Genomic DNA, 25,320 nt, shown 5'->3' on the forward strand with positions numbered 1-25,320 from the left:
TTAAAAGTGCAGTTGCACTCTCGTAAAGCTATTTTAACTTGCACAATTTGCACATTGTTCAATTAAGCACCCGGAACGTTAATGGGAATTAAAAAATGTTATTCCCTAAATACTTTAGATCGGGGGCTGTGTTGCTGCAGCGTTTCATCACCACTTTCGAAACAGTTAGTACAATGTGGAACTCCACCGGCCACTATTAAAACCCCATAGATAGCACGCACCGCAGTATATATCCGATTCCGACCGAAGTTAGGACGGAACTGTTATGTTATGTTATGTTATAAGGGTCTCTTCTATAGCTCAACGGCTACTCCATGGAGTGTCCCGGCGCTTTGGCAAAGAGAACTGAAGAAAAAGTGTACAACACAACACAAACCGTAGGCCGAAAAAGAAATTACTGGGAGAAAAGCCAAGTCTTCAGTTCCTTTCTAAAGGAAAGCAAGCTGTTGGCTTTCCTTAAGGAAATGGGAAGCTCATTCCAGCAACGGGGTGTCAGGTACCGAAAAGAGCGACTTCCAATCCGGGCGCGTCTGATGGTAGGGACGACGGCTTTGGCCAGCAAAGCGGACCTTAAAGTCCTCCTGGGAGCGTAAAAAGCCATACGCATTCCAATGTATTTTGGGCCAATCGAATGGAGGGCCTTAAAAGCAAGGGTCGAGACCTTAAAGTTAATTCTCTTTGAGACCGGGAGCCAATGCAATCTTTTAAGTAACTCCGCGGCTCTTGCCCTACGCTGTAGTCCAAAGATGGCCCTGGCGGCCGAATTCTGCACGACCTGTAGACGATCTATCAGGTATTTGGGAAGGCCGAGGTAAAGGGCATTCGCGTAATCAAGACGCGAGCCTATCAAGGCCTGGACGATGATTTTTTTGTGTTGCAGAGACAGTAGTGGAAGAAATTTCCGCAACATTTTCAGGATGCCAAAACATTTTCCTGTCAGCCCTATAATCTGGGGTCTGAAAGAAAGATCATCGTCACACAAGACCCCCAGATTTTTGGCTTTTGACGAGGCAGCATCAGGCGGGAACATATCCCGAGGCCACCAAGACTTCCAGCTGGGATCTGGCGGACAACCGAAGAACAGCAACTCTGATTTGTCGGAGTTGCACTTCAGACTATGCCTCTGAAACCATTCAAAGACAGCGCCCAGGCATTCCTTGATCCGACCGCCGTCAAAGTCCTCACCCTTATTACACGTAAAAAGAAACTGGGTATCATCAGCATAAGATATGATCCGGGCACCAAAAGGTTCCGCCACCGCCACTAGAGGGGCCATATAGATATTAAAAAGGGTGGGGCTCAGGATAGACCCTTGAGGAACCCCAACCTCCAGCGGCGGCATTTCGGCGGAAAACGGAGGTGCCCAGATCACTTGCCGGTGGTTGGTCAGAAACGACTTAAACCAGTTCCACACCGTCCCTTGGAAACCGATCTCCCAGAGTCTTAAAAGGAGACCATCGTGGGGAACGGTGTCGAACGCCGCCGACAAATCCAGCATGACCAAGATGGCTTTGCCCCCAACGTCCAAAGTCTCTCTTATGGCATCGGTGATCTCGAGAAGGGCTGTCCGTGCTAAAATTCGCACAGAAACCAGATTGAGAGTCATGCAAGATATTGTTACTCTCGATAAAGCTGAAAATAGAGAGATGCACATGCTTCTCAATCACCTTAGCCAGAGAGGGAAGGAGGGAGATTGGTCTGTAGTTAGCGTGAATAAGGGGATCTAAAGATGTTTTTTTCAACAGCGGCAGAATCAAGGCGTGCTTCCAAGCTGGAGGAACCACACCCGTTGTCAGGGAAGAGTTGAGCAGCGGATTAAGCAGGATATTAACTGCAGGCGCAACTCTCCCTAGACATTTTGCTGGACACGGGTCAAGTCAAATTGTCAAATTGTGTGTCTTGTAAAGCGCACTGCTACCCGCACCGCAGGCCTCGTAGCGCTATAGACTGCTGGGGAACCCGTCCTGGCTTTCCCTGTGAGATAGCCCCTCCTGGGAGTCTCCAGGGTGAAACCAGGCATCCCCGGCGTTTGTGAGGGGCCGTTGTGGAGATGAGGCAAGCTTAATGCCCAGAGTTGCCGAGTGTGATCCCTGGTTAGAGTAGGCACCGAGGTGAGAATTATTGAGTCCGCTGACCCTGGTCCAAGACCCTGCCGCGTCGGGAATAGAACCCTGGTCCCAGGCCGTTCTCTGCTCTCGGGTCTGCCGCCTCTAACCAGTGAGCCACACCACTCCACTCCAAGTGGCGAACCCGATTGAAGCCGAGACAGAAGGTCAAGAGAGGAGGCAAGAGAGATAAAAGGGAAAACAGAAAGAAAAGGGCCTTGCTCCTTCAACGAAGATGATAAAGTGAGCAAGGGGCAGGCAGACGGAAAGAGGCCGGTATCTGGAAAGGAATCCTGAATGGATTTGATTTTATTAATAAAGAAATCACTAAGCTGGCTAATCCAAGCTTCGGAATGAGAGTGGATGGGCGTACTCGAGGATGGAGAGATAAACTCTTTCACAATCCTGAAGATTTCTTTACTCGTGTTTTCCGCTGCCTCAATTCTGCGCTCAAGATAGACTTTTTTTCCGTCCACAATATGTTTGTGGTACAGTCGTATAGTATCCCTGTATTTGATTTTATCAACAGGGTCATACACACGCCGCCAAGCTCTTTCAGCCCTCTTGCAATCTTGGCGCATTTTGCCTAGGAGAGGAGTGAACCAAGGGGCCGAGGCATGTCTGCCGGCAGATCTGGCTGGCTTACCAGGAGCTAGCTCCTCAATTCTAGCTGTAAGCCATTTTTTAACCAGATCAAAGTTTTGTTCCAGATTGCCAGCTAACTGGCAGGGGTGATGGCGGAGAGCGTCAGAAAGCATTTCCGCCGTAACCAGATGAAAAGGCCTCGTCACCCTTCTGGAATCTTTCGACAGTCTTGTGCCATGCGAGGCTGAAAAAGGAATATAAAATTTAATTAAAAAATGGTCTGACCACAAGACTGGAAGAGGCGGGGAGACATTACTTAAGCTGGTAGAAAATATCTGGTCAATAGTATGACCCATGATGTGAGTGGGGCTGGAGATATAAGGAACCAGCCCTAAAGAAGAGGCAATGTCCTGCAGCTTAATAGTATCCGAGTCCAGTATATTGTCCATATGAAGGATAAGGTCTCCCAGTAAAATGCAGTGCTCTGATCTCAAACAAGGCACCCATAGTGCCACCTGCAGTTCATCAAAAAAGGAGCCAAGGGGTCCCGGTGCCCTGTAAATAAGAATCCCAACGCAAGTTTGACGAGGAGATATCCTGAGAGTGAAACCCAATGCTTCACTGCCCGTGATATTATCAACGGGAAAAGTTGTACAAGGGAAGCGCTTGTCAACAATTAGTGCTACACCTCCACCCTTGCCTACCACTCTTTCCCTCCTGTAGATAGTATAATCCGGAGGGATAGCAGTGGCCAGATCAGGGCCAGAGCTCTCACCCAGCCATGTCTCAGTAAGAAACAGACACAATGTTTTAAGGTCTGATAACAGATTCCAGATGTCAGTGGAATGTCTACTGAGAGATCTGGTATTTAGGAGATGACACTGAAAGTGAAGAGGTGTAGGTACAGGCAGGATGCCCTCTTGACTGGGCATACGCCAGCCGCAGCCTGTGCAGCCCTTCCTAAGAGAGCGGCCACCCGGAAAAACATGATGGCAGGAGGAGGTGTATCCTCGTAGCGCTAAAAGCTCAGTGGAGGAATAGGAAAGCATGAAAGCAAAAGGAGGCACCCAACGCACAATAGAGGAGAAAGTACGAAGAGCCGCCCTACCTCCCCGCCTCCGAGACACTGACAAGCGCAGACGGGCAGGACTCTGGCCCCACTCAGGCGCAGGGAAGGCGCTCCCGCTTGAACTCAACTGCATATACACCCCGCCCCGGGCCCCAGCCTCTAATGAGTCATGACATTTTTATCCTCCTAAAAAACAAGTTCAACTGTCTGAGATACTCACTAAAAGAAGAGTAGTCGACTACTGCTAGTAACTGGTGATGACGACGAGGCGACTCGAGAGAAAGCAAAGCAGGCTGGTGATGCGCACACGACCACTCTACACGACACCACGAGGCGAGTCCCAGGGCCCCAGAACCGGATCCTACGTCGTCAGCAGCGCCGCGCGCCGCAAATGGCCAATCACTGCATGACTACAATGAAGTCAGACACAGTGATTGGCCATTGTGCAGTGCGGCTGAGCCACCTACGCGCGGCATCCAATATTGGATTGCCCTGCCCTGCTGCGCGGTGACCAGCCAATCCTGGCGCTGCATGCAGCGCCAGGATTGGCTTGGGGGGCACACTAACTGCTCGCCCTGTCGCCCTTGTTAACGCCGGGGCTCCTGCCCGTTTTAACCAGCACCCCCCTGGTCACTATTGTAATGGGGGAACTTTTCATGCGCATGCTCGGGCTAGTTTCAGCCCCAAGCAGCACTTGCGCGTTAGGTCTGCCTGCAGTGTCTGACTCTGACGTGGACTCAACTCGACTGTCACTCACACTCAGACCAGCCCCGCCGGCCCGCCCACCCCCCTGCGCAGCGCACTCCCGTTTCAGTCGGGTGCTGCCCAGATTCCCAGCGGCACTCGGATAATCCTGTTAATTAATTAAAAAAACACAGTGACAATTATTTTAATTGCAGCCGCGGGTCCATGGGCTGGTGGGGCTAGGCCTCTACGCCCCAATGGACGCACCGCGCCTGCCTTTGAAAGTATATTTACCTACCTGTACCAAGTCCTGCTTTTTTCCAGAAATAAAATACAAGTATACCTTTTTTATACTTACCCAATTGATCTGGATTCAGTCTCTGAGTGAGTGTTATCAGTCTTGATTGAGGTGCATACAATAAATGCTTAATACACCCTTTGGAAAAGCCTAACTGCTCACTCACACTACCACAAAGAGAGCTGTTAGTTCTTACATAATGTAGCCTCTGCTATACCTCTGGGGACTCCCTGGACTCTGTGCACACTATACCTTACTTTGGTATAGTATATACAGGGCCAGCTTCCTACAGTCCCCAAAAATTAGTGCAGGTGATTCCCGCCAGCAGACAACCGGCTCATATTAAGCCCTACCTTGGGTGTCCACCATTGGACACATCAAACCGAAATCTTGCCAGTTTATAAGGATTCTCATTGTATTATTTTCATTTAGATTTATTATAAGTACATTTATCTCATGTGGACAGCTTGAAACAGTGAGATGGATCCGGCCTCCGTGATTTACATCAGACATATCTGCGTTTACTGATTCTGGATATTTGCTTTAATAGAAAGAAGACATCACAATTACCTTCTGAATAATAGGACATGATCAAAGTTGTCAAAGGAAGGCAAGCAACAGCAAAGTGCTGCTGATTCATCATCTAAGATATCTAGAATGGTAGACTGGACATCAAAGGTTGCTGTTAAATGTCTGAAATCTGATTATAACTTTACAGTATTATAAGCCTCAAACAATGTGTTCAGTGGTAGGCAGCTGCATTCTCTGATATGTCCTAAAGAACATGAAAAGTAGAGATAGTCATATACTTGCTGCAATTAAAAGTATGTAGCAAAGCCTCTGAACAGTGCTGTTACTCAACCCCTTATCAAGAATCAGGCTACACCCTCACTGATGAAAACAGTTTATGAAGTGAATGGAAAGTTATAGACCTCATCCTGGCTCTCGTAGTAATGTTGGGAAAGAGAAATAAGAATATTTAGCTGAAGACATTCATTGGTCAGCACAGGCAGACAAACACTACCTTGGCAAATGCATTATATTTATTTTGCTTATCCTTAATCTTTTCCCCTGCTTTTCCTGCACATCTCGTATTTCTCTTGTCCCCACAGTCTCCTTTCTCTCATATCCTTTTTCCCCTGTTCCCTCCATTCTAATTTTTTTTCTTCCATACTTTCCCATTCTCTAATTTCCTTTGAGCCTTTTTTACCAGCACTGAACTCTCTAGATGTTGCTACCTTGTTTAATTTCCCTTCTTTTCCATCGTTTCCTTTTTCACTCTCATTCTTCACATTTTTTCATTTTCTTCTCACCTTCTTTCTACCACCTCCCAGTTCCCTACTCTTTTCAAAAACTCATCCTTCATCTATCTTTCTTGTTTCCTCTTCCACTCATTCTACATCTCCTGCTTTCCATAATTCATTTTTAATCTTTCCCCTCTATCACCTTCTTTCCACTTCTGGTATACGTTTTTCAATTCGATACCTTAATATTTCCTAATATTTCCTCTTTCTTCTCTCCTTTTGCCCTTCTTTACCCTTTTGCTCAGCTGAGTAAAGTGGACTAGAGAGATTTAAGGCGCGAGCTGCTATTCCACTGGCTTAAAGAGCCAGGTTTCTAACGCCTTTCTGAACTCATGCTCTGAGTTCAGTATGTGTAAATGATAAGGCAAGGCATTCTAAAGTTTGGCATGCCCCCCTGTCTCATTTTAGCAAAAGGAGGGAATTTAAGTACGCGCTGTTTATTAGATCTTAATGTCCGCCCCTGGCAGTATAGGTAAACCTCAGCCTCAGGTAGCTGGGGCCCTTGCCATAGATGGCTTGAAAGGCAAGGGTAAGGGCCTTGAATTCGATCCTCCTGGCTACAGGGAGCCAGTTGAGCTGTTTAAGGTGGGGGGTGATGTGCTGGTGCATAGGGACCTTGCGGATGAGCCTTGCTGCCGCATTCTGCACCGTCTGAAGCCTGTGTATTAGGTAACCAGGCAATCCTAGGTAGAGACAGTTGGCATAATCAAGTTGGGAGGTAAATAAAGTGTGAACCTTGATCCGGCAGCTCTCTTCTTGCAGGAAACCTAAAACTTTCCTGATAGATCTCATTTTTCCAAAGCAGGCCATAGAAAGTTGCTAGACTTTTGCAGTGAGGGCAAAGTCCTTCTCCCATCTGACTCCAAGGTTTTTAACCGAGACCTTAGGGGAGGGAGAGTAACCCAATTACCTAGGCCACCAAAGGCATGGTGGGGGAGGTGATGCTTGATTAATCAATTGGACCTCCGTCTTATCGGCCTTTAGTTTCAAGCCATTTTCGTTCATCCAGACAGCAATGTCATTCAGGAAGTCTTTAAAATTGTCCATGGAATGTTCTTTAACCAACTGGGTGACATCTGCATAAGAGATTACGTTGACCCCCGCGCCTGGTGTTGAGGGCCGCCAACGGCGCACGGTTGATGTTAAAGACCAGCTGAAAGATGTGGATGAGAGGCAGAATATTTTGTCAATCAGACATGAAATGCACACAGTCCAAAGGATGACTCCATGTTTGATTTAAGAATACCTTTTTTCATTTGGCATCAGAACTTTGCAGAGATGTGTGTGCAACACAGTGTGCCCTCATCTATTCGCCTGGGCAAACACTTCCACCTTATCCAACACAGCTGGTATCCATACCTACATGACAATTCCTGATAAGATCTAAACAAAACCCCGAGGTGTCTGACATGAGAACTTTATGTACTGCTCAAAGCACCATCTGATGATTGGGTGTGATTTGTTTTCTGGATTCCTTTCCAGAACATGGCCTGGAAATTAGTTTTCTAGACCCATCTGGTGCTGAGGACTTAGCCAATATGCCCCCCTGTGACAGAAAACCTGATGGACAACAACCAACATGCAACACACTGAGCATTACTTGAGTGAGCAGTGGCAGCTCCTCCACTATGGCAGAGGAGTGTCGAACCACTGCTTTCGAGCAGTGGAAAAGAATAAAATATAAAATGATAATAACATTAAGTTATTATCATTTTATGTTTCCAATTCCTTTGCGGGTGGCAGGTGGACAGGGCTGCCCTGCTCTCCGAGCAGGGCAGGGGAGGAGTGGTTTGCCCAAGTGCACAATGACTGTTTGATCTGCCCTCTAGGGCCGTCTAAACCAGTCATGAGCACCTTCCGCTTCTCCATGCAGGCTGCATTACAGCCTGGATGGAGAACATGTCCACCCCTACAGCCTCTGGCTGAGCGCCCTGTCACAGCGCTCAGACCAATCACAATGCTGCATTGCAGCATTGTGATTGGTATAGGGGAATGAGCCTGGCTGCCTACTTCCTGTTCCTGAAGTCAGGAGCAGGACCAGAGACGCGAGACGCGAGACGCAAGACCCGGACCGGCGGAAAGTAAGTAATTTTAAAAATAAAAAAATGTTTTAGCTCCCTTCTCTGATCGCAACTCCCACACACCTCCTACCCGTGACAAACCCCACAACCCCTGCGCCCGCTCCCCCACCCTCGAGCCATGCCGGCCACCGCTATGAGTGAGGTGTGTTCTAGGTAACATTCAGTCCTTTGAGGATAACTAGTGGAGCTCGAAACATTCTTTCATCATAAATAGGCACACTCAAGAACACTAGGACACCAGGAATGTATTTCAAGACTTACTAAAATCCAAATTCTATCCGAGTGCGCCCAATATGGATTTTAACTATTATAAAAATGAATTAGATAGTGGCAATGATACTTATCAGGAGATAGGATAATACAGATTATTGTATCATTATCATAATATCATTAAGCTTCTTTATATAAATATCCCCAACAACTCAATTTTCTCAGCAAACGAGGCTACATTTAGCACCAAGATACCTACTTTGAGCTTCAGAGATGGTTCACACCTGCATATCTTTTCTAAACATTGGAACCAATTGTTCAGCAAGGAAAGGTTATTACAGCTCTGTATCCCCCCGCCCCCAATTCTCAACCCCCTTTCTCATATTGTTTTGTTCTAGTTTATATATTCTGTCTGAACATTGTTGAACATTTTCAAAATAAACAATTAGCAGTAAAGCCTTATTAACCTTTCACTTACTGACATTCTGTGAAACCTTACTTATTGTTTGAATGGGTTCGAGTCCTGTGATTCTGGGCAAATCACTTAATCTCCCCGTGCCTAACAAAAAAATGAATGTGTGTCTTCATGTAACGTAACTGGTGCTATGTAAAGCGCTCTGATACCTGATTCAGTTCGGGTCAAGTTCGCGCTATATAAAACTCTGCAAAAAAATATATATATATACATTTTCATGAAGCCGTGTGTAGTATTAGCCAATGAATGAAGTCCTGGCAGGCAGAGATGAGTTAGATGAAGTTTATTGTAATACATAAACTTGGGACCTCATCCTCCAGAGACCAGCAGGCAACTGACCCAGAGAAGGTAGAACATCTTGAATAAGGCACATTCCAAGATAGAACAGAAGTAACACACAGATGGCAAAGAGCAGGACATGCAAGAGAGGTAAAGGATACCACAAGACCTCCCTCTTATCAATAATGTAAAACAAATAAGAATAAGGTGAGATAAACCACAGGAAAATAAAACACATGAAAAAACTATCAGTAAGAAGTAACACAGTCAATGAAGCGAGAAGGAACACATCTTTCCCTTGTAGATCTTCTTACAGGACCAGAAGTAGAAGGTACAGAAGAATGACAAGAAACATTTTCTTCAATATTCTTGGTGCGACACACAGCTACTCTGCTGAGATTCCACACCTTATGATCTTGTGTCTTAACAGCATTACCTAGAAGTTTTATAACCTTAATTGGTTGGCTGAATTTCGAAATATCAAACTTTCTTTCTGGCAATTTAATCCTCACAACATCTCCCACACGCACAACAGTTTTTTTAACAGCTTTCCTCATGTCATACTCATTCTTCCTTTTCACCACATTTCCCAACTCCTTCTCTTTCCAGTCACCATTAAGAGTTTCATTAACCCCAAGCTTCGTGGCAACCCAAGAAGGTTTGAGAGGAGTGCAAGGAGACCTTCCTTTGAACAACACGAAAGGTGACACACCTGTAGAGGAATGTGTGGTAAATCTATACTCACACACTTTCTTTTTGATAGCTTCCTCCCAATTGTAGCTGGAAACCAAAGCTAACTGCATCGTTTCTTTCAGAACCTTGATGAATCTCTCTACAACACCGTTGCTTTCTGGATGATAAACAGAGGCACGCTTGTGTAGAATGCCTCTCTCTTTAAGAAAACTCTCAAAGAGGCCAGAGATGAACTGTACACCATTATCGGTGAGTACTGAGTTAGGTAAACCCTCACTAGAAAACAATTCATCCAAAAGGTAACAACAGAAGAGGAATCTACCTTGTTCATAATTTTAATAAACGGCCAACTAGAAAACATGTCTACACATACGATGACATACTTGTCTTGACTGCTAACTTTGACAGGGCCCAAGATATCCAACTAGACATCAACCCACGAACCAGTGGACTGTTTCCTGATTACCATAGGTTGTGTTCTACACTTGAGTATTTTATCACTCTTAGAGCATTGTGGACAATCTATCACAGTTCTTTCAATCTCAGTATCCATGGCAGGCCACCAATAGATTTCCCTGACTCTTGTTTTGCTTTTTGCAATGCCCATATGACTAGAGTGTGCATACTCCACAATTTTATGTCTTAATTTAATTGGAGGAACAAGTCTACTACATCTCATTAAGACACCATCTACCAAAGACAACTGATCTTTCACAGTCCAAAAATTCTTAACATAATCATTACAATCTTTCTTCAGACACCAACCATCACGAACATATGCAACAACTTGCTGAAGATCAGAATCAGATCTTAATTCACTGATCCACTCATCCTCCGTGATGACACCCTCGGTGACCACACAAACTTTTAAATCCTCTGACAAGTCTTCATTACAGAAGGAGAAGTCATCATGTTGTTCAGAAATAGCCTCGCCCGTAAGCCTGGACAAACAGTCGGCTAGTATGTTGTTAGACCCAGGCAAATAAGACACACCAAATTCAAAATCTTGCAAAGCGACAACCCACTTCCTTATCCTGTGTGAGATACAATCAATACCCTTTTTTTTTTTTTTAAACTTCCTTAAGGGGTTTGTGGTCAGAAATAACAGAAAATCGTTTGCCCCAGACAAATTTCTTTAACTTATGAACTGCCCAATAAACAGCCAGAGCTTCTTTTTCCACTACAGAATAATTTTCCTCAGCACCTCTTAGAGGTCTTGAAATGAAGAGTATGGTGTTGTCAACTTCCTCACCTTTCTGCAAAAGAACAGCTCCAATGCCTTTGTAACTGGCATCAGTCATGATATAGGAGTCTTTGGTGGGGTCAAAGCTGGCAAGATTTTGTGCATGATTGAGACAACTCTTGATAAGATCGTACTCTTCACAACAACCTTTGTCCCAAACAAATTCTTGTCCTTTTTTAAGCAAACCTCTCAACTTTTCAGTTTTCTGGGCAAAACCTGGAACAAACTTATTATAAAACTCTGACATCCCAAGAAACTTAACCAACTCATCCTTATTACTGGGATATTTGAGATTGGATATAGCTTCCACCAACGAAGGTTTAGGTTTGATACCAGAGCCCGAAACAAGATGTCCAAGATATTGAATAGTCTCAACCCCCAATTTACATTTGTCTAATCTAAGCGTGAGACCCGCGTCTTGCAACCTATGCAACACCGCACACACCCTGTCATCGTGTTCCTTAGAACCAACGCCATGAACTAAGATGTCATCTTGATAAACCTTAACCCCACATAAACCATCTAAGATACCCTCCATCACTCTTTGAAATACCGAGGCCGCAGATATAAGGCCAAAAGGCATTCTAAGAAATTTAAAAGTCCCAAAGGGGGTGATGAAGGTTGTGAAATCTTGACAAGATGGGTGTAGTTTTACCTGGTGGTAAGCAGAGGAAAGATCTAGTGTAGAAAAATGTGTGGCCCCACCTAAAGAAGACAACATTTCAGTTATGTTCGGGAGAGGATAATGATCGACAATCACAGCTTTGTTTAACTCTCTCACATCAATGCATAATCTTGCCTCGCCATTGGCCTTACGGACCATCACTACGGGAGAAACCCATTCTGTACCTTCAACCTCTTCTATCACACCATTGTTTTTCAGTTTATTGAGCTCAGCTTTCATTTTGTCACGAACCAAAAGTGGGACATTTCTCACCTTTGCCACAATAGGGACAGAGTTCTCTTTTAATTTTATCAAATGAAGATACTTTTTAAGACACCCCAGTTCTTTAGAAAAGACACCAGGATACCTTTTTGCCCAACCAGTGTGATCTGAAACAACTGCTACATTAGCAGGAATTTCTCTCAAACATACCGAAGGAGACTGATTGGGATCAAGATAGACCCCAAGGTCTCTCTGATGTTCCCAACTGATAAGGGAATCTCCTTTCATGGAAACATAAATTTTACCGGCTGTGACTCTCCCCTTGAAGTCAATGGAACCAAGAAAGTATCCTAAGAGGTTTATTATTTTGCCACCATACCCTCTAGGGATTAAGTCTGGTTTGAGTAATTTTACTTTGTTAAGTAAGTGTTTCTCGAAGAACAACCTGGGAATTAGTGTAATCTTGGCACCTGAATCAAATAATATGTTAACAGAACATCCCTCTATGAAAACATCTTCCATGGGACCATCAACACCAACTGCATTCACTTGACATACAGCTGAATCTGTTTGTTCTGGTTCATAAATATCTACCACTCGCACCTTCTTTTGAGCCTTACTGGACCTACAACATTTTGTGAAGTGCCCTCTCTTCTTACAAATAGAACACGTAGTTTTCCATCCAAGAAAATCTTTGGCGTTGGCTAAGTGGCCTACATTCCCACAACGATAACATTTGAAATTAGTTAACTTAACATCCGAACTAGGATTTTTGCTATCGTTGGAGTTCCCCGTTTCTGAGGTGTTAGACTTTTGGGTTGCAGAAACTGAGGAGGTCTTTATTTCTTTTACCTCAGTAGACCTTTTTTTTCTTCAGAGATGTTCTTACGAATTACTTCAGAGCAAGTATTAGAGTGCTCATGTAATTTAAGGGCAGTGATTACTTCATGTAGACTTGGGTTGTCTTTTTGCCAAAGACTGTCCTTAGCTTTCTCGAGAGAAGAACCAAGCATAAGCTGGTCTCTAAGTCTCTCATCTAACGTACCAGCAAAGGAACACGTAGAAGCAAGTTTACGAAGAGAAGTAACATATTGTTCTATGGTCTCATTTTGTTTTTGCATTCTTTTACCAAAGTGAAAACGCTCTAAAACCATGCTCAATTTTGGAAGATAATGAAGGTCCATCTTTCTTATGCAAACTTCATATTCATTAAGTGTGTTAGCTTCAGCATCGGGTAAATTTTCAAAGACGTCCTGGCCCTCCGAGCCCAAACAATGCATAAACAAAGAAGACTTCCTCTCAGCACTGAGAGAAGTACCACACACCCTGGCGTAGTGAGCAAAAACCTTCTTCCACTTGAGCCAAGGAATGGGAGGATCTCCTGGCTCAGAAAGAAAGAAAGGAGGGGCAGTGACATTTTGCATCTTTTAAAACAATAAGAAAATAGGAAAATGTCCTAAAAATGCTGATAAGTTACAGTTTGTAAAAGCTGAGAGACCACAGATGTGTTGCTGCCTGTAAATGGAGTTAGAGCAAACTAGTAATGAACATAAAGTTTAACACAAAGAGATACGTTGTAGCTTGTAAATATGGTGAGAATAAGCCAAAAACACATGGAGAGGTTACCACAGGATGCTGTGCCGGTCAGCGAAAGCGAAACCGGCAAGGAAGGTTTCCAATCGATGTAAATGAAACCTTCAAGGTTTGTGGCTGATTGCAGATAACAGTCTCGCAATCGTTTTAGTCTTGTAAGTAAAATAAAGGTAGTGCCGATGAAGAAAAGCGGACCAGCAATGCTAGGCACAGATGTCAGTCTCGGACCGGCAATGAGCACAGCTTACCGCTTGTTGTGAGTAAGGAGCATCTCGTAGAAATACTGCGGAAGGAGACTGTGCAGGTGAACGAAGACTGATGCTGTGCCGATCAGCGAAGTTTGGACCGGCAAAGATGGCGGAGGACGTGTTGACGTCAAGGCGTGACGTGTCTGCGTGATGAGCGTAAGGAGCGTTTCCTTTCAGCGCGGACTGAGGTGAAGCTGAGGAAGACGGGCAGAGCTCGCGCGTTGCTAGGATGCAGTTTGAACAGCAACGGAGTGAGTAGCTCGCTTCAATTTAATCATTAATTATTCACCATGTTTCACTCGCAGAATTTGAAAAAGATTGAAGTAGTAGGCTCCCATACACAAACACGAGCAGTAGCCACGACCCTCCGACAAAGGAATGATCCAAGCATTCAGAAAAGTTCAGAAGTCAAACGCTGGTTATATAAATTTTCCAGATTAAGAAAATAAACAGTACCTTTGGTCGCTTTCTTGCTGGTGAAGTGAGACAAGTTCTTGGAGGGATTCTTGAAACACTTGTTGTCGTCTTGTTACAGACAATTGAGTTGAAGTTCCAAAAGAAAAAAAAAAAATCGAGGTGTAGATGAGTTGAGGTCCCTGAGCGTAGGTGTAGTCCAATCGTGGCCAAAATGTAGTATTAGCCAATGAATGAAGTCCAGGCAGGCAGAGATGAGTTAGATGAAGTTTATTGTAATACATAAACTTGAGACCTCATCCTCCAGAGACCAGCAGGCAACTGACCCAGAGAAGGTAGAACATCTTGAATAAGGCACATTCCAAGATAGAACAGAAGTAACACACAGATGGCAAAGAGCAGGACATGCAAGAGAGGTAAAGGATACCACACCGTGTTTGTTATTTAAAAACAATCACTGGAAAGACAATTTAAACCATGTAGGAAAAAATATAAACATATATTCAAGCAAGCTTAATTATAATTTTCAATGGATAACTCCATTAGAAATGTGCATTTATATTTGTAACATACATCAGAATAAATGAACATATACTAATCAAAAGGGTGACACCGAAAAGAAACAATATATTATGACTATAACAGGCGATTATTATTATAATATGTTTTTAAGCGTTTTACAATGAAGCCACAAGAACAGCTCACTATGCACAGAAAACTTTTCACCTGTAATGTTTCTCCTTCTGCCTTTTTTGAGGCCTTGCGAACTGTCTGTGGATCAGCAACTACATGGCCCTGGTTGAAGTCACTGTTAGAAAGTGGACAAACCTCTAGGGAGACCTTCATATATACACATTTACATTAGTTTTGGTCAGAATTTTGGCACTTTCATTAAGTCTCTAGTATATTGTTAGCAGCTTGGTGTGATGTTTTCACTCCGATTTGATATACACCATGATGTTCCCACTCACGATCAACACACCAATTACACGTAGAGTTAAGAAACTTTCTCCCTGTCCAGCTGTTATTGGGAGTGTGCTGCTGTATTCCGTCAGACTCCTTGGTAACTCATGATTGTACCACTGTATCTAAGGAGCACCTGCTTCAAAATATGAAGATGTGTAATGTTCCTAGTGTTTTCTTAAGTTGTGCACAGGCTTCTCTTGCAATGACTCAACTGCTTATTCACTTTTTCTCTCCCTTCCTCTGGAGTGATGGGGTGATCCCCCAGGCCCTGGACCTTATGAGGCATGCTGTCAGCTCCAGCAACAACAGCCTACCTGCTTGTGTAACCTTTGTGGCCACTACAGGGGAGGTATGCAGCCCTTTGTGTACAGCACAGGACACAGCCTATTCAGGTGTAAGTGAGTCTGGGTCCAGCTCCTCCCCCCACACCTGCCAGGATGGCCCATCAAGTCACACCTAAGCTCCCATTGTGTGTGGCTGTCTAGGCTGTCAAAAGCCCAGCTGTCACCCTCCCTAGACGTGTATCAGATACAGGCAGCTGGTACCAAATAACTAATGTAAGAAAATGCAAACTTTCTAAAAGTGGCATTTTCAGAATTGCAATTTGAAATCTGACTCCTCCATAAGTTTGGATTTTAAATTGGTATTCCAGAGATATCAGACTTGAAGGGTTCATCTCTTCCCAATTAGAGAGTACAATTATAAAATGTAATAAGATAATCATAATGTTGTCCTATGGGACAGTTAGGCCTCACAGCGCTGCTGCATTGGGAGTTTTTCACTACTAGGACATGTAAAACCTAAAAGTGCCTGTCCTGCCTTTTAAATACATTGCACCCGGCCTTTTGGGTAGTCCAGGGCCTACCTTACGGGTGACATATGTATAAAAAAGAAAGGCTTGGGCCTGGCAAAAGGGTTATTTTGTCAGGTCGACAGGGCAGTGCAAACTACACACATAGGCTCTGCAATGACAGGCCTGAGACATGGTTAAGGGGCTACCTCAGTGGGTGGCACAATCAGTAGCATTTAATTTACAGTCCCAGGGCACATGTTGTGCACTTTACTAGGGACCTATAAATAAATGATATATGTGAATTGGGGAAGTCAACATTACCATGTTTAGGGAAGACAGCACAAACACTTTAGCACTGGTTAGCAGTGGTAAAGTGCACAGAGTCCTAAAGCCAGCAAATTGAGGTCAGAAAAGCAGCGGAGAAAGGTAAAACGTTGGGGGGAAGACCAGCGTAAGGCTATTAGGACAGACCCATATCCCTAACTGCAGAGAAACTGACCGTATTTCCTTAGAACTTTGGCGCTAGAGATTACAGCTCAATACCATTTTACAGTAGGCGAGGCTCCAGTAAGATGTCCCACGCCACAGCAGGAGTCCAAAAGTGAGAAAATGTGGCTTTTGATGGGAATCCGATTCCTTATAGATATGAAGACAAACATGCACTTCCCCCATAGTTTTTGATGTTTAAGACAATTTAAGAAAACCCATGCTGTCTCCCTCCAACTTTGTCCTCTTTTCTAGCTTTTCTGCTCATTTTTCACGTTATGTTGCATATGGCACATGATATACTGTTGTTGCAGAGCAAATGACTGCAATTTATTTTTCCTTTCCTGGCTCATTTCTCTACTTCTGACAGGTGTCGACTTTGTGGTTACTGTTTATGCTTCAATATGAATTATGGTTCCAATGTCTTGTCTTTAAATGTTATCAATACTTAACTACCCTATCTAAACTCTTTGATTTCTTCCTACGTCTCTTGTCATCAGGTGTGTTCTCTCTTCTTTTATTTGTTGCCCTCATCTCATCTTCCTTGTGCTTCATTTAATTTTTGGTCTTTTGAAATCTTGGCTCCTTGGTTATAGATTAGGATTGGCTTGGGTGTCGCCAATGTTCTTCATGGTTCAAATGCTTTGGATAAATAGGCTATAACAAATATATGTAACATAAACTTAAAGATTAACCTAGCAGGGTCTTTACTGAAGTTAGAAGACCCGTTGGACGAGGTATTATCACACATGGCAATATCAATATTACTGGCTAAGTATTGGGTGCTATATTGATGCACTATTTTAAGTAGGATCTTTGGTAATGGACATTCATCATTTCAAAAATTCCTGCATGTTTTTACTCAGTTGCAGGTCCTTTTCCCACAATACGGATTCCGCCCAAAAAGAAAAATCAGGAGTTCGGTATTCCTACATAAATTGTAACCTGTAGTTGGCCGGTAACCTCAGTTACCGGTTGAATCATTATTTACCCGGCATTAATCACTATGTTACTTTATGACAATGAAAGGTCCTACAGGTTCATGCTGGGTACCTTTTAAAGTGTGGATTGCACAAAGAGAAAGTCCTGAGGCCTAGGTTGACATGCATCTGAGCAGTGTTCCACTCCTCACCAGAGCCATGAAGAATCTTGTGTTAATGTTAATTTTCTATTATTTGCCCTCAAGTAAGATAGGGATTGGCTGTTGGACTTCACATGTAAAGATACTGTCTGATGCTCTTGTAGCTCTTCTCATGCCATTACAGGCACGTGAGTGCAGGAGTATCATTGGGTTTTCAACCCTGTAACATTGTTTTGGCAAATTGAGACAGCCTATTTGACGATTAGTGTAGTTGTATGGCCCCCATATAGGGCGACCATAGTTGATTCATTGTACCCTTTTGGTGGCATCTATCTAACCTAAATCTGAGGGTCTATCCATCTCATTTTGGTCCTTATGAAGACCTGTTTTTTATAAAATCAACATTCTACGCGGCAAAATGTCAACGCTAAAATCTTTATATGCCCGTACTGTTCCAACTAAAATAAGGCAACACTATGAATTGAACGGTTTGTCACACATTACCCCTCCCTGTACATGCTATGTCCAGGCACTTTAGCATTTATATTGTACTCTGAGGCAACTTTTCACATTCCATGAGCACAACGCTGTTATACTTGTTTTCTTGTATGGAACACCTACATTGTAACTACATTGTAACTATAAATATTTCATGTGATGTTTGAGACAATAGATGCTTCACTTAAAGTGTAAAACATGATGGTGTGTACTTTGCCTCATTGATTGATGCAAAGAGTGCTCTATCAAGCCTCTTCACAAAGGAACAACGGATTGTATGAATATATCCGACAATCACAGCTGTATATACTTACGTTAGAGGCTCAGATTCTGGGGGATACCAGGTTACCCCTGTGTTATATCTTTGAAACTACGTTGGACAATGAGGTTTTCTCAGTCTCCCATCACCCCTTCGTTCACCACTGCTATGACAAATACTGCCTAGTGTTCAGCAGAGCTCTCATCACGGGTCTGTGACCAGAGTTTTAATGCTGCAGCCTTATGCTCAAGAACAAATGTTGGAGTTGCCCATTAGGGCCGGTACACTCCATAACTGCACTGCATCATAAAGGTAATTAACTCCCCACACTGTCATCACAATGGGTTATTAGTGAGGCACTGCTCCCCGTGGGAGAGACAACCAAGACAGTATCCACAGAGCCCCCTTAAACAGTCTGACTCACCTTGCTTGAGTCTCCTTTAAGGTGTAGACTGCAGCAGAGGCCAGACACTCTTGCTAGACCTCATCAGGGTTGGCTTCAGCTCTGGTGGCGCTCGGTGCAACAATCACTTTTGGCGACCCCACATCCCATGACTGCCTCCTTCGATTTTCTCTCTACCACCTGCAAAAGTGACCCTCATTTCTCCTATCATAAGATATTGCTAAACACAACGCCCCCCTGAGGTCACAGCGCCTCCTCCACAGGTCAGCGCCCAGTGCGACTGCACCAGTCGCACTGCCCTAAAGGCAGCCCCGGACTTCATGATAGCTGTGTTTTCTTGTCTTAGGAAAAGCTCCGCTTTCAGCCGGACTAGCCTCTATCACTTTTAATGTATTATGTGATGCATATCGTCTGCTGTATGGCAACCTTCCTTTTTGCCCGAAGGCAAAGTTTACCCTTGCCAGCCCAGTCAAGATCAGCACAGAATAAAATCCCCCTACATCGATGGTACTACACTGATGTACACCTATGTAACAACTACAAAAGCTGTAAAAACAGGCATTACCACACCACAACACTACAATTAGGTAAGTATACATATAGTTATTTAGGAAACGTTACTTAATAAAGGTTAACAGTTATTTTACAATTAATTATTCTAATGAAGAAGGGTGACGTTTACTTATATACTTTAATTAAAATTGTTCAGTAGTTATTTTAATAGTGGTAGCATTAGTATTAGGTTGAGGATAATTTAATTTGAGGATTAATAGTAGGTGAGGTTTAAAAATAAATGTAAATGCTTAAAGCTGAGAGTTAGTATTAAGGATAGGTTAAGGATAATGAATTGATTCAATTTAATTTTATTTAAATAAAAGAAAGTTTAAGGTTTTGTGTTAGTATTAAGTTAAAGATAAAAACCAAATTCAATTTATAGAAGACTTATGATCAAGGTTAAGATACGGAAAAATATTTATTTAACTTTAATTGAAACCAAAATAATTAAGCATTATGCTTCGTATTATAGTCAACTACTTAATTTAATTTAAACTAAGGGTCAGAGATTAAGGTTATTCATTACTTTAATTAGAATTCGTTTTAATAAAAGTTATAAACAGGTAAATTAAGTAAAACATTTAAAAATAAAAAAACATAAATAATGGCAATTTAAACAATCGAAGAAGTAGTAGGGTTGGGGTAGTGGGGTACCAGTAGTAATAAAATACATTTGATACCTATCTTAAGGACAGAAGATCTGTCTAAGTCATGGCATTGATGTAGCAGTGATCACTGATGTAGTACAATGGCTCAGTACAAAAAACCTGTTCTTTTCAGTACTTGAACCCTTGACACTTACACACTAGTGTCCTGTGTGCAGCCTATTTCTAAATTATTTTCCAATTCTATGAATAGTGACTTCCTTACTGAGGATCACTGTACATTGTAGCTCTTTAGGCGTGCCAGCCAATCAGCCCTACAGGGACACAGGGTGGTTAAGGCTATGTGGACCTGGAACATCGGCATTGTGGGGACAGAGGCTCAGTAGTGATGGCAATGCATTCCTCAGAGCACCTTCATGGTGTGCCACCTGATCCTGTGCCGTGAGTCTGCTGGTCCCTTGTCATCACAATATTGCATGTGCCTGTTAATGGTATAGAGAATGGAAATTAAGTGTTGAGCCACCAGCCCTGCTGAACAAGGTAGGCACTTTGGTTGAATCTTTTACAGCTGGCAATTTTCTATGGTTGTATGCGATTCCGAAGGAAAAACTATTTAAAGAATCATGTTGAAACGGAACTTCCTCCTTGAACGAATTTTTAAATTTCCACATCGGTGAGATACCCAGTGGGTCAAATATATGCTAGTAAATATAGCACAGTATATCTCCCCCTGAATATTTTAGGATTCATTAGTACTTGTATCTCTATACTTATACCTTTTTTGTGCCAATTTCTTATTCCAGTGTACCCTTTTGCGGGTGTGATTTCTTTAATGTTCAAATTTCTTACAAAATTCAAGAAAAGTGTTTTCGTCATTTTTGAAAATTCAATGAAATTAAGTTTCATTAGACTGGGGCATTCAGGTTAGTGTGGCAATTTTTTTAAAAGGGAAATCAAGTGCAGAATTTCCAATCTGCATCTCTTGAAAGTGCGCTGGGTCATATTAAAGCTGTGAACTTGCATTCCCCACGGCAACTGGGTTGCAAGATCTTCCCAATGCATGCGGAAGCAACTCTGCTGAGCGAGAAACAAGAACCTGCAAGGAGAGTGAGTGCCTCATATCATATCATTCGTCTCTAAACCATAGGAGACTCCTACACTGGGACCAAAAGTCTCAGGAACCTATCTGCAAATAATCAAGACTCCCTACCAGTGCTTAATTTGAGATGGTGGTTTCCGGTGCTCAGCACCAGGACTTTATTTTCACCACCAGCTGTAATGGCGCACAAAATGTATTGTTTTGTTGTTTAATAATTAAATATACATTAAAATCAATGGTCCCTGCTACCTAAAGCTATAAATATAGCTTGGGCGGCATGTATTAGTCATTCTAATGTACATTGAAAGTGGGAGTTGTCACGCTTGTATGAGAGTGAGGGCTAGTGGTGATAGTACTGTCATTAGCAGAGCTAGTGGGAGCAATGGGTGGTGCAAGTTGCAGTGGTCTCCTCTCAAGGGCCCTGGTGCTCCTTTTTTTCCTTACAAATTAAGCACTGCTCCCTACATATTTTCATTGGAAAGATGGCTCAGAATAACTCTACAACCCAGCCTTATGTGATATAGTCACCGGTCAGCTCATTGGGCATGAAGATTGAAAGTTAACTCCCCTACATGGCAGGAGCTAAGGTCGTGATTACTCTGAATTATACATGCTTAAAGCTTAAACAACAGACATGTTTTTGTTGCCTTATTAAGTGGCCATTTTTAACCAAGGCAGGATGATTACATTTGTATTGCTCTCTACCAGATTCCAGAAAAAATATGTGTTGTATTCCACAAACTCTGTCATAACTTTCTGTTTCATTTCTTTCGTCCCAGGAACGAGAGGAGGTCTACCGTCTGAAAAGTGAAGAAACTAACAGCAATGTACTGTGGTGGGCTGTTGCACAGACCCTAATCCTAACCTCGGTTGGACTATGGCAAGTCAAATGCCTCAAAGATTTTCTTATAGAGAAGAAACTGGTCTAAAACTTCACAAATGAATGCGATGCAAAAAGTATAAGAAATAAATGTTACTGAATAAAACCCAATTTTACCTCACTTGCAATGTATGCTAATACTGAAAAAAATAATCCTGCCAAAATTGGAAAACAAAGTGTCTGAATTCGTCTCTACTTGATCGGCACCCAGGTGGTCACTGCTCGCCCTGCTCTCTCACAGAACCATACAGATACTAGCATTCCTCTCTGCTGTATTCATGTTCACTAAACAGCAAGCACAGACCTGAGACCTTTGGGTTTTACCATATAAACTGCTAATGTGGGGGTACCAGGCCTAGTATTCTGCTGGGAGATGACTCATTATTTCTGCTGCTATTCGACTGTTGTTACTGTGAGATGGTACAAACCGCTTTCTCCTGAGCAATTCATCTCTGCTCCCTCCCAACCTCACCTGTGGGGGAGCAGAAGGAGAAGTAAGATCTGAATCTGTACACAGAGGGGCAGTGCTACAAAATGTTGGGGGCCAGTATATATTTTGATCAGTGGCGGCTGGTCACCTTTAAAAGTGGTGAGGCATAATCCTTGGTTCAAATTCCAATGAGCTACTTCTTAAAGGGTTCTCCCACACTTTCTTGCACTAAGGGCCTCAGTTACTAAGATTTGGCTTACGGCAGCACTGCAAGTCTGTTTGTTGTGCTGCCCTACGCCAAATCAAAAGGGCAGGGATGCACCGTATTCATAATCCTAGAAGATCACCATGGCAGCGATCTGGAAAGAGTTCAGCTATCCATGCAAATTCCATCCAGTGTAAAACTGTAATAATGTGATTTAATACCACAATTCAACATTAGACATCTTTGCTACACTCTCACTACCACTATCTTTCAATGCTCAGCCATGAAAACGAGTCTACTATTGACTATTGCATCACAAGCTATGTCTACCCATGGGTGCACGTCCATGGAAGTGGGGGTCTTCTGTTTAGTATGCAAGTAATGAGAAAACGTGGTGTAGCATTAAGAGTTATATGTTTTGGCAAAATCACCAGTGAGTGCACATGCAGCTATAGAATATTTGATGGCAAACTCTGTGGAATTGTATTCACCGCATATTTTATAAATGATAGAATCCTGATGTATACAGTTGTTTTTAAGGAATACTGGAGTTCTTGTACAGCAGCACAACAACAATTGCGCTTTGGCATGTCACACTTTTAGAATAAATTGTGAAAACACCTGGCTTTACAATTCCGTGACAGACAGGATATCCATGCTCTCACTACAGTTCAAAACGAGAACACTCTTGCCATGGTTTGGGATCAGGGAGCAGAAGAACAGATGCTCAGCTGGATTGATTATAACATTAACACGAGTAGAGTACATAAAAATCCCCAAATGCTTAACACAATATGATGCAGTTTCAAAACTAGCAGTTGGTAGATGAAGTTTGATATCCACCCGATACTACGAGAGGATGGAGTAGCTTAACTTGCAACTAGAGTTTCTTAGGATTCAACACACTGCATACTAGTTTACAGCAAGAAGTCGAGAGAAAGACTTCAGTCAAAAGGAAAACAAAGATCAGCTGGGCTCAGCTCCTCTCCTCTCAGACTTCGTTCATTCTCAGCTCTCACTGTAGGACTGGATACTGTTGCAGTACAACACTTTGGCAGTCTCAGTTAGTCTACGGCAATATCTTGTGCAATATTCTAGGATTAAGGACCTCTCTAACCCAATGTCCATTTGATGAGTCTTTTATACTTTTGGCCACTGATCTTATCTTAAATGGTGAATTTCTGGGGAATATCCGATATACCCAGTGTGCATCAAAGTATTAGTTTTAAATGCATTAGAATAAACGAATATGATAAAAATATGTCAACTCATTTTTTATCTTACTTTCACTATCTTACCTTGTAATATAGAATATCAGGCACTTGTCCCAGACTGATGTCGTGTTTGGGGCTAAATTACGATGCGGTCGGAAACGGCTTTCACCATCGGCCGGAGCCGTTCCGACCACAATGTAAATATGCCATTCGGATCACTTTCTGTCTGACCCATTACGATGGAGTCAATCAGAAAGGAATGCGAATGGTCATTCTGACTGGCTTCTGACAGGCTAGGAGAGCCCATCCGCCAGTCGGAAGGTGGCCAGTAATCCCAAGGGCAGCTCTTTCCACCTGAGGGATTACAATGTCGGGTTTACACAGCCTTCCTATGCCAACCTTTCCGACACAGAAAGGCTGTCGGAACCCGACTTTAGGAGGCCCCCAGCAGGGCCCCCTTTGGTGCACAGCCTCCGGTTGAAGGCCGCTGTTGATCCCTGCACCTTGTGACAGGCACCTCAAGGTGCCTGCGACAGGGTGCAGGGATGAACTGCACCTCGCATTTTAAAATGTGAGCATGCATTCCGGACGCAATGCAGGCTCCCATTGTAAAGTATAGGAGTGAGACCAAACAGTGTTCAGTCACATCCTGATTAGTCGGTCGGGACCGCCGACCGGGTGTCAATCTGTCCCTTGACCAAGATGATGTCTCCACCCGACATTGAAATGAGGCCCTATATGTCTTATCAAAGTCACTGTCTGAATGACATAACACCTTCACAGGTTACTAGAAGGATGAGGACAGATAGCATCTACGTCAATGTTACACAAACCAATGAGTAGGCAGAAATTGGAGTCTCAAAATGGAGTATGGCCTTAGGGTCTTTATGTCAAGAGGGTGCAACAGGAACCCTTAGAGAACCAAGAGGTTTTGGTTTTCTTTTTCTCTTAGGTTTTTTCCTCATATACTTACCTAAGTGTACAAATATTCCTTTTGAGGGAGCCGTTGGCCCAGGCACCCCAGACATTACAAGAGAAGGAACAGAAAATTGTTTGACCTTAAAAACCCCGATGGAGGAGGAATTTCTTTACATGATGGACAACAAGTCTATGCTGTTAACAGACTTGTTGTACTACATTCTCTCCCTTCGTCTAAGAATGTATAATGAATATAGTCACCATTGCAAAAAGACTCAAAAGCAAGCTCCCTATTTCCGTCTGTACCTTCACAGGTGACTTATTCGTATTTCATAGGAGGTTTTGACTTGCTAAAATGGTTTGTTTTGACAGATTGAATTGCAGTTTTCATGCTGCTACAGTCAAACTACAATGGTAGGCTTAAAGCCATGTTTTCACTCCCATTGTATTTGTTTGCACAATAGATTCTGCAGTTCAGTAGTGGCATTACACTTTTACACTCAAAGGCAAGATAGCAAGATAAATATACAAATACAAAGCATGCCAATTTGAACATGTATAAAGGGGGGCATAGACACTTTACTACTGGTTAGTGCACAGAGGTCTAAAGCCAGCAGAAATATAGGGTCCACCAAAAAGAGGAAAATCCAGGGTAACCACACAGATAATGTGGAGTTCCTGCAAATAGAATAGTCCACTAGAATCAACATAAATTGGGAGTGGACATGCAATGAATTGAACGGCCTTATGAGGTCAATTAT

At 43.0% G+C, this 25,320-nt stretch overlaps 1 protein-coding gene across 1 annotated transcript in view; it reads left to right on the forward strand.

The window, feature by feature from the left end:
• The window catches only part of LOC144821860 (transmembrane emp24 domain-containing protein 11-like), a 126,028-nt gene extending 104,115 nt beyond the window's left edge, over positions 1-21,913 (forward strand). Inside the window, exon 5 of the mRNA XM_078679012.1 lies at positions 21,692-21,913. Within this exon, the coding sequence (XP_078535138.1) occupies positions 21,692-21,841 (150 nt within the window). The 3' untranslated portion in view covers positions 21,842-21,913. The remainder of the gene's footprint in view (positions 1-21,691) is intronic.
• The last annotated feature ends 3,407 nt before the right edge of the window (positions 21,914-25,320 follow it).

Source organism: Lissotriton helveticus, chromosome 2_2 (assembly GCF_964261635.1).
Source record: "Lissotriton helveticus chromosome 2_2, aLisHel1.1, whole genome shotgun sequence".
Classification (NCBI taxonomy): Eukaryota; Metazoa; Chordata; class Amphibia; order Caudata; family Salamandridae; genus Lissotriton; species Lissotriton helveticus.